Source organism: Gymnodraco acuticeps, unplaced genomic scaffold (genome assembly GCF_902827175.1).
Source record: "Gymnodraco acuticeps unplaced genomic scaffold, fGymAcu1.1, whole genome shotgun sequence".
Lineage (NCBI taxonomy): Eukaryota > Metazoa > Chordata > Actinopteri > Perciformes > Bathydraconidae > Gymnodraco > Gymnodraco acuticeps.
In genome coordinates this window covers 4,787,498-4,802,850 of record NW_022990238.1, presented here as the reverse complement: position 1 = coordinate 4,802,850, position 15,353 = coordinate 4,787,498, and the positions used below count along the sequence as shown (strand labels likewise).

At 42.6% G+C, this 15,353-nt stretch overlaps 1 protein-coding gene across 3 annotated transcripts in view; it reads left to right on the top strand.

Moving 5' to 3' along the window:
- Positions 1 to 15,353, top strand: part of LOC117548673 (potassium channel subfamily T member 2) — a 39,665-nt gene that overhangs the window by 5,149 nt on the left and 19,163 nt on the right. For 2 of the 3 annotated variants that reach the window (XM_034220072.1, XM_034220071.1), the window contains exons 2-9: positions 4,270 to 4,349; positions 5,008 to 5,110; positions 5,384 to 5,446; positions 6,242 to 6,290; positions 6,682 to 6,741; positions 7,530 to 7,604; positions 7,788 to 7,871; positions 8,279 to 8,373. In XM_034220072.1, coding sequence (XP_034075963.1) covers positions 4,270 to 4,349; positions 5,008 to 5,110; positions 5,384 to 5,446; positions 6,242 to 6,290; positions 6,682 to 6,741; positions 7,530 to 7,604; positions 7,788 to 7,871; positions 8,279 to 8,373 — 609 coding nt within the window. The remainder of the gene's footprint in view (positions 1 to 4,269; positions 4,350 to 5,007; positions 5,111 to 5,383; positions 5,447 to 6,241; positions 6,291 to 6,681; positions 6,742 to 7,529; positions 7,605 to 7,787; positions 7,872 to 8,278; positions 8,374 to 15,353) is intronic. The other variant, XM_034220073.1, reaches the window with a different exon arrangement.

Below are 15,353 nucleotides of genomic sequence, written 5' to 3'. Positions count from 1 at the left end.
GGCGTTGTTCAGGAAATGGCTCTGAGTAAAGGCTGCCGTGCACGCTTAATAAATGTCAATATACTGTGGGGTGCACATGTATTGTAAATGATGGCTGTCATTCCCTGCTGTGCATTTCCACAGCTAGTGGATTTTTGGATAAATCGGTCACGACAAAGAAAGGTTGATTTTCTCCATCAGTTATATTAAAAGGCATGTAGATAAAGAGCCCCTTTAAAGGTCTCAATCATCATTAAGTTATTATGAGAGTGCACTTGCTTGTCTCATTGGAGTATTAAAATCGTTTTTGTGGCAGCAATCAGTGGCATTAAAGACATTTGACATTTCTTTCTTCTCACTTTTTAGGCAGCATGAACCTGCATTGTCAGTGTGAAAATAAAAATGTGCCTTTATGCTATTACCATAGAAAATGATCAAGGAGAGTTGAAGGCTACACATATTTTCATTTTTTATTTTATTTTGTTCGTCTCCACCTGCCATTAGCACATTGTGTGGGATGATTGTGTATGGGTCAGGAACAATGTCTTGCTTCTCTTAAAGCTGTTAGAGTGCTCCTGTGGTGATGTGCAATTCATTTGACTTTAATTGTCAGCCCATTGATTTTCTCCTGCCCTTATTTCGAGTATATATTATTGTGGGATGTCATTTGGTCCCCCATTCATCTTAAGAAAACTGTTTGTTGAGTTACAAACCTCAAACTGCTTTATGACCATCAGCATTTCTCCATATAATAGTTCTCAAGGAGACACATGTTGCTTCCAATAAACGGGAAGAGCTTCTTTAGAAATAACATATTCACTGATGCTTTTTTAGGTTTAAATATTTCTATACTCATCTTTTCAAATCTGAAAATTTAAGAACTAAGATTTTCCTTTAAAATGTATGAAATAAATGCCATAACAATCATTAGTCCTAATTTCCATATTGAAGCATATAGGCAGACGGCCTTCCCCTGAATTTGAATTATGATAGATTTTTCTCCTAACTGTGTCCATTCAGATTCAACCCTCCTCTCTTCTTACTTGAATTTTTAAAACATTTTCCTTTTTTATCCAAAGGCATTCTCCAAATATGAATAGTTGTCTTTCTATCAATTGAACAGAATAAATGTTCATATCATTAATCTGAGATTTGCCTGCATAATGTTTCACTTGGTTTCCTATTTAGTTTCTGTTGCTTAACTGATATGAATACTATTTCTGGGTTTTGTCGTGATGAGCCAATTCTGTGCTGTTGTGCACGCACAGAATTGGGTTTCTTTAGCCTCTTGCACTGTGTCATTAGACGGCCAGTGCTTTGTCATTACAGAGCACAGGCATGGGTGGAAACAGCAGGAGGACAAGGTTCAGCTGCACCCTCTCTCTGAGATCCTCCTCCGCAAGTCCCCCTCTGTCTTTCTGTCCATCTGTCTGCGTCTATTTATCCGTCTGTATGAGTCTCTCTAGCTCTCTTTCTTGCACAGTTCAACTTTTAATTCAATCTGGAGGCTTCCTGTTCTCTTGTTTCCAGCTGTTATAACATGCTGTTATTGATCTATTAAAGCCTGGAAGAGGACCTTAGATGTCTGCCTCTAAATAATTGTTAAATACACCTTTATTTAAAGAAAGAAGCAGAGAGACAGAAAGTAGGACCTCCATGGGGAATCCTAAGCGATACACTAACATGGTTGTTTATCCAGCAACATGTGTTTTATTTCTGCTCAACAGTATCCCAAAGCAGTTTTTCTCCAGTGATCTGATCATTTCTTTTTTGTACTTTTTTGAGGGCCTCAGGGGGCTGTTGCCCAGAAGTTGTGATGAGTCATGATGAGTTTGTGTGTCGTTTGTTTTGAAATAATGTCCTTATGAGTTTTTAATGTGTTTTTCTCCTCCATCCTCCCCTTAGATTAAAGATCCAGATTCTCAATCAATCCCTCAGCTCAAGTCTTTTATTGGGCTATATTTCCACTTTACTTTTCATCCGCTGTTGTACACTCAAGTGGAAAAGCCCTCACTCAGAGAGAAACACATCAAGGGCAAAAGGACCTCTGAAATGATCCTCTTCTCCTGGGAAGTCATCACAGCCTAGTCATATAGAGTGTGGAGAGGCTTTAAGGACTTTGATGAATGAAGAAATGCAGGTATACCGTTGAATTAAGAAATGTATGTCACTTTAAGTGTCTTAAGGGGAAAACAAACAGTCAATAAATACTGGAGGTTTGGCAAGTTTAGAAGAACACTGTCACTGCAAGACAAATAGGTGCAGTGCCTGATGGATTTGGTTGTAAAAGAGGACATTAAGCTTGAAGGAAAATGACTTTTAAGCTCTGAACAATTTGGGTTTTTTATGCAGAAGATAACCCAAAACTTGACACAGTGGATCAATCATTCTTTCTAATAAAATGTGTGCAAGAATAGTGTTAATGTACTGTAAACTGAACACAAGTTGATTGTGGCTTACAGTTACTTTAGCAGGACAGATTTATGGTATAGATTAAAACATGTGGTAGTTGTGTGGAACAGTTAATCACTGGGTGAGTCAAACATCTTCACTGGTAAGTTGTTGTTAATATGTTTCAACCAATAGGTTTCTAACTAAGTGTTTTCTTATGGAGAATACAATTTACCAATCACATCTGCCTACCTTGAAGTTTTAGGAGCCTTTGATCACAGGATCTGCTATGCAGCATTGGAAAACAGTTTTCTTGATACTTGCTGTTCTTAGTCTTGGAACATCATGTAAATAATGAATTTCTCCAACTTTTAATGGCACTAATGATATTCACTTTCAAATGTGTGGCGAAAATGTGTCTATGCTTCTTACAACCAAGCTATTGATTGTTTGATTGTTCTGTGCATGAAATAACTCGTGCAGTCACATGGTCTATTAGCTCATTACGCCTCTTTTTACACACACACACACACACACACACACACACACACACACACACACACACACACACACACACACACACACACACACACACGTTTCCTTACACTCCACACTGACTGAAAATACTGTAGGGTGTCCCATCTCGACAGTAATTCATTCAAAGTGTATTTTTAATCCTAAAGTGTCCTTACACACCCGTGAGGGAGCTGCTGGCCGTGTCTACATGTCCTCTTGTTTTCCATCACGTGTGTGTGCGTGCGTGTGTGTGTGTGTGTGTGTGTGCGTGCGTGTGTGTGAAAGCCTTATTGTCAGCAGGCTGCTCAGAGCAAAGGGCCGTCAACAAGTTGGAGCGGTGTATCGGCTCAGATGGCTGCACACACTTCACAAGTATGTGTTTGCTCACATCTGCTCATGTGAGAGGGAGGGGAAAAGACAACGAATCCTGTGTTGCCATAGCAACAAAGAGGAAAGTTACCCCCCACTCCCTTAATGTAGCTGGGAAAGTGCAGCTTTGGCTTTGGTCTCTGCGTGTCTGACCATGTGGGATGCTGCTATAGCGTCACTCTGGAACCCTGGGAAGAACCCCCCCCATCCCTTCCTCTTCCTGCAGACAGAATAGAGCAGTTGTTCTGCCCTCGCTTTCATCTGTCTGTGTGTTGTGAGGAGACCACCATTGAGCCTAGCCCGCCGTTTGTCATCCCCGACCTGAGTCATCCACGCTTCCCTCCATAGGATGAAAGGAGAGCCACTGAGAAATCTCCCCTGAGGTGGTCCGACAGGAAATACAGTCACCGTCAGTCTGTTTGCTAATGTGCCTGCACACATGTAAGAGCTGTCTGAAGAGAGCCTTTTTGTACATGTAATCATGCCTCCCCATAGGTGTCAGATGGGCTTGTGAATGGCCAAATAATCTTAATGACCCTCTCACAGGTGTGTGTTCTCGGGTCTGTGTGAGTACAGTAGTTGTGAATGGTAAGGGAGAAAGAGCAGTAATTATGGCCTTCCATGTTCAGCAGAAACATCAGAGGGAAGTAATTTGTTGCTCTATATTTAATCAGTGGAGATAACGAGACTGACTGCAGCTGTCTGGGCCTATGGGCAGGCGGACAAGCATGAGCACCATTTCCTCCCAAACCCATTAGTCTTTAATGTAGTTGGTCACAGAGTCCTATTTCCAGACTTTTCACTGTTCAAATAATCATTATCGCCCTTTTTACCTCAATTGTATAACACTTTATTGTAATCCTCTTGTTTTATTTTATTTGATCTCCCAGCCCTCTACTTGTTTTGTTCTCTCCTGACTCTTGTCTTGACTCTATAAAAGAGGTTGTTTGACCTCTTTAATCATCTCTCCCCTCCCTATCTTTGTCCCTGCCCGTCTCTCCGTCCCTCTCTCAGGGTGCAGGTGGAGTTCTATGTGAATGAGAACACTTTCAAGGAGCGCCTTAAGCTGTTCTTCATCAAAAACCAAAGATCAAGTGAGTTGCATGTGTTTGGGGTCACACTCTCTCTGTCTGTCTATGTGCAGCCTTTCTTGCTCTGCATTTCATCACCAGTTGTTCAACTTGTCCACTCTTTGGGACTGTTTTATAATTCGTAGTCTTGATGAAGGTTCTCTGTGGATTCATATCTGGACATGTGATCACTTTTTATGTTGATTCCTTCCTGCATACAGAGTCAAATCACATGCCTATTAATACAATCTTAACTTAAATTAGAAACATGTGTATATTTTGTAATTTATGTATATTTAAGTAAGTAATGAAAGTGTTCATCCCTTCCTATTAAGCGGTTAACAAATACTTAAACAACATAATGTAATACTAACTGGGGTGTAAAGGATATTTGTTCAACTTTTAGCAAACCATATTCTGCTTTATTGGACAAGGCTACACCTTCTTTATTGGAATATGTAATGAATTGTGCTTTGGAGGGAAATCTAATGCACTACTGAGCTTTTGGTAGTAATGATAAATGGCTTATAAACTGCTTTTGAATCCCCAAAGCTATTCTGGTTTTTTTGTGTGTGTGATGTTTTTTTTATGCTGTTATTTGTATCTTAGGGGAAGCAAAGAATCCTACAGATCTTTTTTTGAAATAAGAAATGACTGATTGTCCTCTTTCTTTCTATTGCAGGTCTGCGAGTGCGAATGTTCAACTTTTCTCTAAAAGTGCTGAGCTGTCTCCTCTACATTGTCAGAGTCCTATTGGACAACCCGCAAGACGGAAGACAGGACTGGTGAGTGAAAAGGAGATAACAGGGGCTTAATGAGGTGAAGCAAAGTATGTGTGTGTGTGGAGACCTGATAGCGCAACAGATCAATAGCTGAGATAACTGTGTGTGTAGAGTATCCCGTAAAAGCAGTGTATGTAAGATGTTGTCGGGCGAAGAGAGGGGGTGGAGATGCAATCCAAAAAGTAAACTGATATCTACACTGAGGTCCCGGTTTTGAGGGGATAAGGAGTAAGAACTTACTTTCATTGTCATGTTTGTGTTTGTTTCCTAATGCAGCGTAAACGGAGCAAACTGCACCAAACAAAACACATCATCGCATCCCTGGAGTGGGTTTGACTGGTAAGCATGTGAGTCTCTAATTGGGAGTGATGGCTTCGGCCTGCAGGGATGAAATGGTGCACCCTGGAGGACTGGCATCCCCAACATCGGAAACGTATAATGCAATCAATGCACAATGCTGATATTGAGCATTAAGATCCACATTCATCGATCACAATTGGACTGTATGGATTACCTGTCAACCTAATATGCATGCAGTGCGTGTGCAGCCTAATCAGCAGCGATCTAGTGGAGATAAAGCACATAATCTACAATAGCAGAGAGAGGGAGAGAGACCAGGAAGTGTGCACAGACCTGAGGCTGCGGCCATGTCTCCTGCTCAGGGACTATTGATCTAATTGGTGGCGGGTGACACTGGCTAAGCTCTGGCTCCAAATGAATAAGGAGGCTGACAGGGTGAGCTCAGGAAAGGGATGGGCTGCCTGCTCCGAGCAGCCGAACCGTAGGAGCAAATCAGAGAGCGGGCAGGCAAGTAGCCATGATAAGCCCCAGGGGGTCTTTGGGGGGAAGAAATTGCCTTTTCTCTCACAATAAGGATGTACATTTCAAATAAGCTGTGTGAATATTGCTTTTTCTCCAACAATATGAGCACATTAGCAGCTGGGGAGTCCTCTGTTGTTCAGTTGTAAACGCCCAAATTAGATTTAACAAGTGAAATGTATCGGTCCCTATTGAGTATCATTGTGTTACAGAACATAATTAGTTTTGTCCTTTTTAATAAAATATTCTTGGCCCTTTTTTTTTCAATTCCTCTCTCCTATTTTCTCTGTTCTTTCCCTTTCTTTCGCTCTGCAGGAAACTGATCATCTGGGTGGATCGACCTCTACCGCTGTGGGCGCTGCAGGTCAGAGAGACCTCCGTACATCGGTGTTTACACAAATGTCTGAATGCATGAACACACCAACACAGGTTTCATGTCGTCTTTTGTGCGTTCCTTTTATGGGTTTGTCTGCATCACACTGCATGTCAATTCCGGCTTAAATAAATTATATAATTTAACCTGACACATATTTACAATGAAGGCATATACACATTCAGACACCAGACTGTCTCTTGCTTCACTTAAATCTGTTCTCTCTGAAGCTCAATCATCAGCCAGCCTACTGCTTCCACCCACGCTCTCCTCCTCCATCCCTGCGCCTCCTAATTTCTCTCTGCGCTGGTCACTCCCCGACTCCTCTCTGTGTCAGCGTCTCTCATTTTCTCTGTAACTCTCTCTCTCTCTCTTTTTGCAGGTGCTTGTGGCTTTCATCAGCTTTTCAGAAACTATGTTGCTCGTGTATCTCAGCTATAAGGTGAGATACTCACGTCCCCCAAAATCCAATCAGAAGCCTGTTGTGATGTTCTTTTGATGTCTACGTGTGTGTGTGGTGTGTGTGTGTGTGTGTGTGTGTGTGTGTGTGTGTGTGTGTGTGTGTGTGTGTGTGTGTGTGTGTGTGTGTGTGTGTGTGTGTGTGTGTGTGTGCAGGGACGTACATTCATGCAAAATGCCTGAGGGTGTCGTTTGTCCACTCTGAACTCCTCTGTGTGTTTTCTCACGTCTCCTTGCATTTGGAAAGACCCTCAGCGGGCGTCGAGGCTTCCTTATCATCAGCCTGTTATTGACACATCAGAGAGACTTTAGGGGAGGCCCCTGTGTTGCAGGGGGCCGATCCATCAACGGGTTGCCCTGCTTTTGATGTACCTGACAGTATAAGCCTATAAAGGGCTCACTCTGCAGATTACTCTGAAGGCTAGAAGCCCTTTAACATTTAGCACTGACTGATTCCTGTGGACATACCCTGCGCCTGTCCACCTACACTAATCAGATTTAGGTCAGTTATATGCAGGTGGGAGACGCATACAAAAAGCCATGTCTGACATCTTAATTGAACAGTTAAGCCAAGAGGAAACTGAGTAATGCTGCTTCTTATCTCAAAGCGATGCAAGGGCGTTATATAACACTCATACATTGAGATCAATTCTATGGCGGTCAATTTGTTCCCTCCAACTCACCGCAATGGGGGTCTGTTATATGGTTATTCCTGAAGGCCGCCATGACAATGGGGTTTCCTGATCCCTTGTATGTGTTTTGTGTTTCCAGGGCAACGTTTGGGAGCAAGTATTACGTGTCCCCTTCATTCTGGAGATGATCAGCGCCATCCCCTTCATGATCACTGTGAGTGGAAATGCTCGAACGCACTCGAGCACTGCGGAACACATATATATGTATTATATAATATCACACCAGGCTCATGCTCACACAACCCCTTTCCTTTGCCTGTTATTCAGTGACTGTATGCAACATATGAAACAATGTGAGGAGACAGCCAAGCAGACTAACACTCTCCATTCTTGACAGGTGATTTTGCCCTCCTTCAGAAATCTCTTCATCCCTGTATTTCTCAATTGCTGGCTGGCAAAACACGCTCTGGAGAACATGATAGTGAGTCAAGCACCTCCCTTCTCAATTTTCATCATTACTTTAATCTCCGTTATATTCTGTTTGTTGGCATGCGATTGCCCCTCTCTGTCTGTGCAATTACAGCTCACCAGCTCATTCTGCCATGAAGGTAAATAAGTCGTAAAAAAACATTTAACCTTGCACCCTGGGCTTGGTGGAGAAGTTTCTCATATTCCCTGCTGTCCAATGTCGTCTGAGCTTGCTTCCCATTTTTGAATATGCTGTCTTGCTCTTTGCCATTTTCATCTCCTGCTTTCGTGCAATTTTATATTTCCTCCTTAGTTCTATGTATTTTTCATACTAGCCATAAACTGATATTTATCATAATTTCACACTTGGGGCAACAATGGGCTGTTCACATACTCACACCTGTGTCTATCTCTTTGCAGAATGATCTCCACAGGGCGATCCAGCGGACGCACTCAGCCATGTTTAACCAGGTGGTGATACTCATCAGCACCCTGGTCTGCCTCATGTTCACATGGTGGGTACCCTCGCCAGCTGACACTCAACTGAAAGTGGGCCAACTAGGAGAAAAACAGGGTCAGGGTTCGACAGACAGTGTCGGTTTTGTCATGACCGTGGGCAGGGTGAGGAAAGGAGGGGGTGAGATGGATAGGGAGAGGCAAAACAATGACGTGATAGAGAGGTAAAAAATATGATATAGGTGTAACACTTCTTATCTTGGACTATGCTATCTGACTAGAAGGATTCTGGGTTCTACTAGAGGATAGACAGGTAAGTAATTAGACCAGAGACCAGGTGGTTTGAATAGAACAGCCGGCAATTTACTGACGAAAAAGACAAATAGACAAAACATTAAACATAGACAATGAATATTTTCTGCAGTATAATCAGAGGTAAGTATTTCACCTTTCCCTTGTTTTCTGATTTCTGTGACTTAGTAAATGGTATCCATATAGGATGAACAAAATAAAATAGCCTATTTTATTTTAGACCGGTCTACTAAGTATTATTCATAGATTTTTCCTATTTTAATCTCTTCAATATCCTGAGTTAACTGAGTTTTTTTTCATTTTCACAGGTAAAATATATGTAATTCAATGAAAAAAACACAATTGTATCATCAATTAAATCAAATGACAAATGAAAACCTAGAGTACAATATAGTGTCTCTTTAAATCCAGGTACAACTTAAATCCAGTGAGTTCAGCACTTGTCTCTTGATAAACCAGCAAGTCCTCTCACTGGCGCGAAGATCAAAGCAGTCCGTGGGTCTGGCTCGCCATCTTGTATCAGAGCGGGTGTGTGTTGTCCTCTCACTCGCGATCAACTTTTTTATCCAGTCCAAAAAAAACTGACCAAAACACTGTTGGTTAATGTTCTATACCGTCTACTGGGTTTCCCGACCGTGTGGATGGTATTTTTATCTTTTTTAAATCAACTTTGAATCACTTTTAATATAATTTACTCCGCTCGTCTCATCTGCGTCTTGCTCCGTTTTCTCTTTTCTCCTGCTACGCTGTGCGTGCCTGGTGGTGAGCAGAGATCCCTTAAAGGAACAGTACCTTGTAATTTGTCATACTACTTTTATTTATTATATTTTTTAAAGGGATTGGTCAATGTCATCATTGACCAATTATAAACGCGTATCCTTTAATGAAATCACTTTTGAATGACTTTATGCTTACTATGTTTTAATGTGGGTTACATCCTCCCCACTTTACCTAATGCACATCCCTGTGCATTGTTTTAGAAGTCTATATTGTCAGGACTCTTTGTGTTTCTTAATTTAGGTTGTATGAGTGAATCTGTTATGACTTCAGTAAGGCTCTGAAATAAAGACTGTACTATCATAGCTAATGGATTTCCCAGCTCAGGGTAAGTCAGTCTTTTAGGGGTCTTTCTGTCTCTGATGGATCTTCTCAGGGTTTCTTTCTCCATTTCCGTTTCAGATTGATTGATATTGCTTTCATTTTCATTCTTCTTCACTCAGGACCTGTTCAGGTAGATATGCTGGTTTCTGTCCAGCAGGTGGACTGTTTCCACAGGGATCAGGTAGGTTGCTTTCTGCAGGGTCTCTAGCAGATAAGTCACAATCAGAGGTTTCCACAGGCTCGTCTTCAGGGAAAGCTTCGGCTACATCTGAAGATTTTTGCTCAATAGTAGATACCATTTCAAGAGGTTCTTGTTCAATTTCACTAAGGGGCTGTTCTGTAGTTTCGGAGATGTTATTGAAATCTACAGCCTCCACACTTAGGTATCTGTGACTATCGTGATAATATTCATCTGGGTCAGATTGGCATTCGTTCTCATTAGCTCCATCAGAGCTTTCTTGTCTTGGTTACTGTCGAGTTCTTGGCCGTCTTGGGGGCCCTTGTGTGTTAGTTCCATCTTCCACTGGGGTTAAAGGAAGGAAACCACATGGCAGCAAAAGGTCACGGTGTAGGGTTCTTTGTGGACCTTTTCCATTTTCAGGCCAACAACATATACTGGAACGTTTCCAGATTGTCTTAGGACGATGTAAACGTCTGTCTCCCATTTGTCCGCTAGCTTATGCTTACCCCTAAGGCGAATGTTTCTGACCAAGACTCTGTCACCTTCTTTTAGAGTAGATTCAACGGCACGTTTATCGAATCTTGTTTTGTTGCGATCTGCTACTTTCTTTGCATTTTCAGAAGCAACTCTGTAGCTTGTTTCGAGATGGGATCTCAGGTTTTGAACATGCTGAGAGTGTGAACCTGGTTGGTGATGAACAGGTAAGCCAAATGCCAGATCGACTGGCAATCTAGGCTGTCCCCCAAACATTAGCTCGTAAGGGCTAAACCCAGTTACGTCATTTTTAGTACAGTTATAGGCGTATACTAAAGGTCTGACATGTTCTCGCCAATGGCACTTCTTTTGATTCTCAAGAGTTCCCAGCATGTTAAGTAGGGTTCTGTTGAAACGTTCAACGGGATTGCCCCTTGGATGATATGGAGTAGTCCTGATTTTCTGGGTACCAATGAGCTCACACAGTTCTTTTATTGTTCGAGACTCAAAGTCCCGACCTTGATCACTGTGAAGTCTTTCAGGGATGCCATAGTGCACAAAGAAGTGTTCCCATAAGCACTTAGCTACAGTTTGCGCTTTCTGATTTGTGGTTGGGATGGCCACTGCGTACTTAGTAAAATGGTCTGTGATGACCAGAATATCTTTGGTGTTACTCGAGTCTGGTTCTACAGAGAGGAAATCCATACACACAAGTTCGAATGGCCTTGTAGCAGTGATGTTCACAAGTGGTGCTGCTCTTTCAGGTAAAGACTTCCGTCGTACACAACGGTTACAAGTTTTAATTTTTTGCTCCACATCGGCTGACATTTTAGGCCAATAGAAACGCACTCTGACCAGGTCCAGAGTACGTTCAATGCCCATGTGGCCAAGGTCGTCATGAAGGTTCTTTAGTACAGAGGGCCTCAGCTCCTCCGGCAGTACAAGTTGATAAGACATGCGTGCACCTTCTTGTCTTCTGCGGTACAATATACCATTTATTAGTTCAAGTCGGTTCCATTCCCTCAACATCAGGCAGATTTCAGGAAGTTCTTTTCTGATAGAGGGTGGGGGTTTTTCTCCAGACTCCATTTGGTGGATTACTTCCCTGATGCAGGTATCAGCTTTCTGCTTTTCAACCAGCTCAGCAACGGTGAGATGAGGAATGACTGGTAAGCCACCAAACTGTTCCTCAGCTTCATAGCTTGCTGGTATGGCGTTTGGATTTTGTGCTAGAGATAGGACTAAGATGGTACCAGACAATTCCTCTGCATGTTCACCATTGATGGTGTTATGGACAAGGTGCTTATGGCCTTGACTGTGCTCTCAGCAATCAAGCATGACTCTTCATTTTCAGACAAGTGCCTTTGAGCAAATTGCCGTATCCTCTCCATCTCTTTTTCTGAGATATGATCATCTGCCAATCCACTGTGTGGCCTTCTATACAACCCATCTGCGTCCTGATTCTGCTTTCCTGCTCTGTATTGCAGTTGGAAGTCGAAAGTTGACACAGCAGCTAGCCATCTGTAGCTTGTGGCGTCAAGCTTGGCAGAAGTGAGGACGTAGGTCAATGGATTGCTGTCAGTAACAGCTAGGAATGGGCTTCCATACAAATAGTGTTGGAGTTTTTCTGTGACTGCCCATTTAAGGGCAAGGAACTCCAATTTGTGTGCTGGGTATCTGGCTTCACAAGGTGATAAGCCACGACTCGCATATGCAATGACACGTTTCTGTCCTTGCTGTTCCTGGTACAGGACAGCACCTAGTCCTATCGTGCTTGCATCTGTGTGTAGGATGTAGGGTGACTTGGGATCAGCAAAACCAAGGATTGGAGCTGTTGTTAACTTGTCAATGATAGTTTCAAATGCAGATTGGCATTCTGTTGTCCATCTATCACCAAATACCTCGACTTTAGGATTGTGATATTTCTCTGTTTTCACATTGGGCTTCTGATTTTTCTGTGCAGGTGGATACCCGGCAGTGAGTGAATTGAGAGGTTTCACAATCTTTGAGTAGTCTTTTATGAACCGGCGATAATAACCGCACAATCCCAAAAAGGTTCTTAGCTCCTTCAAGTTGTTTGGTTTTGGCCAGGTTTTGAGTGAGGCGATCTTTTCAGGGTCTGTTTCAATGCCTTTTTCTGACACAATGTGGCCCAGATATTTGACAGTCGTCTGGAAGAATTTACACTTCTCAGGAGACAACTTCAGGCCATACTCTCTCAACCTTGTGAGTACATTTAATAACATTTCTTCATGTTCCTCAAGTGTTGACGAGAAGACAATGACGTCATCAATGAAAACAAGGGCTTGTTTGAGATTCAAATCTCCCATGCAACGCTCCATGAGCCTCTGAAACGTGCGAGGGGCATTTGTTATCCCTTGAGGCATTCTGTTGAATTCAAAGAATCCAAGTGGGCAGACAAATGCAGTTTTTTGCTTGTCTGACTCTTCCACCTCGATTTGGTAAAAGCCAGACTTTAGATCCAATACTGAGAACCACTTGGACCCGTTCAACACTGAAAAGGACTCTTCCAGATTTGGCAAGGCATATGAATCCTTCACTGTTTGGAGGTTGAGTTTTCTGTAGTCGATACAGAGTCGGACATCACCGTTCTTCTTTCTGACAACCACAATCGGTGAAGAAAAGGGGGATTCTGATTCACGAATGATTTCAGCACTGAGAAGTTCCTGGAGATGCTTACGCACAGCTTCGATGTATTGTGGGTGTATGGGTCTCGCTTTGTGTTTGAATGTGGTTTCGTCACTGAGCTTTATGTGGTGTTTTAATTTGGCAATGCGCCCAAATTCGAGATCATGCTGTGCAAAAACATCTGACATCGAGTTCAGTTTTTCGGTTATGCGTTCTTTCCATTCATTGGGAACTGAGGACTCACCAAAGTCAAATCTTTTCTTTGGTTTTTGGTCAGGTTTTGTTTGAGTATCTGAGTTGTTGTGAGTGACAGGCTGGACACTTTGAATGTCATTGACTTCAGCTATCACGCTCTTTGGGGAGATAGTGATATCGTGGTCAGATTCATTTTTGAGGATCACTGGTACACAACAACACAACAAGGTAGTTTGGGTGGGAGACTTGCTAACCCATTTGTGACCATTATGCCACCTGGCAAAGAGGATGTTTTTGATGATTCGATCACCACCCACTTTCCTGCATTGGGTATTTTGCAGCTGACTGATCCTTCCACCACCTTGGTCTGACCAGGGCCAAGAGTCTCGGGGTCTTTTCCAGACAGTCTCACAACTCCTAGGCTGGAGTCCACTTCCTGTCTTTGTCTCAGTTTGAGGGTTTGGAGAAGCACTCTGTACCCATAGGGCAATGACTGGGACTTCTGAAGTGCAGCACTTGTGTACAACTCATAAAGAGGGTCAAGGGTATTAGTGCCTATCAAAACTGTTGACAGGGTTGACTGCATGTCAGGGACGATCAAGGCTAAAGTGGGCACTTCAAAGTCAAGGCCAAGGGAACTCCTAGGGAATGTGATATTAACTTCAACATATCCCAAATAGGGGACATCTTGGCCATTAGCGGCTTCTACTTCAAGTAGGTTGTTTAAAGACTTAATAGGTCAGTTGGATAGATTCTGTTCGTAGAATGATTTGGGAATTGTGGTTACTTGCGAACCTGTGTCTAACAAACAGTTACAGTCTTTCTCAGCAATTGTCACATGTGCAGTAGTTTTAGCTCCAATGAGCCCTTTTGGTATGGTCATTGCTCTCTGTTTCGAGTTAGAAAATGCTAACCATTTACGTTGCTTCCCTTTGGGACTCTTAATCTGTTTCTCAACCTCCATTTGTCCCTCAACAGTGGCTGGTGTTAGTTTAAATAATCTGATGGTGAATGACCATTTTTCATCTCCCATTCCATCTGTTTCTCTTTCAACTGTTTCTTTTTGAAGGCTACGAGAGAGGGGTTTGCTTCAGCCTCACATTGGGGCTTTATGTGTCTGTCTTCGCCACACCTGAAACAGTACCAGGGTTTTGGCTCTTTACTATGACTGTTATTATTGTTATCATGGATGCTGGGCAGTGTTTTATTCTGTTTAGTCCTGTCAGTTGAAGATTTGGTAGTGGCATCTGCTTTCTTTGAGCTGGTTTTGTCATCTTTGAGTAATCTGTGTCAGCTGAGACTGCAAATGAGCTATTTGTTTTTTCAGGTCTTCCATTTCAGATCTTGACTCATTGTGTCTTTGTGGTGATGAGTTGCATTCTCCTGTGCACTCAGAAGAAGCAGCTTGGAAGTGTGAGGACACCTTCTGTCTTGATACACCGAAGTATTGTTTCATTCGGCATTCTTTAGAGTTGCGTTTGTCTTCCCCAGTGCGAAGCAGCAAGAGGAGCTCTGCAAAGGTAGGTGGAGTTTGATTCTTTTGTTCTAACTTCAGCTCTGAAATTAGAGCATTATCCCAGCAGCCTCTGCAAAATTGTTTCAGGAGCTGGCTGTCCAGATCAGTTGCTTTTACTCCACCTCTCCTGAGGGTGGTGTTCAGCATTACTTGTAGTCGTTGAAGGTAGGCGGAAGATTTCTCGCTGTTGTTTTGTAGTGTGTTTAGAAACATGGCATAGAGGTCGTCTCCATCTTCAACTGTGCCATAGGCTGAGTCTAGAATGTTGAGTGATGGGGATGAGTTAGGAGTTAGATGTTTCACTATGTCAACTGCAGGTGACAAGAGGCTTTCTAGTATTCTTCGTGATTTGTGAAGATCTGACTGTTGAGCATCTCTCAATAGGAAATCTGCGTTAGAGCGCCAAGTCTCATAGTCAACTTCGTTGTTTGGACGGGGGCAGCGTCCAGAGAAGGGTCGGAGTCTTAATGAAGCATGCATTTGTGCTGTAGAGTCTTCACGCTTGACAATATGTTCAATAACAACCTTCTGCAGATCAGATGGATAGAGATCAGTGAAGCTCAGAGTAGGCTGAGTCTTTTCTTTGGTGTGTTGTTGAGATGATGCTAACC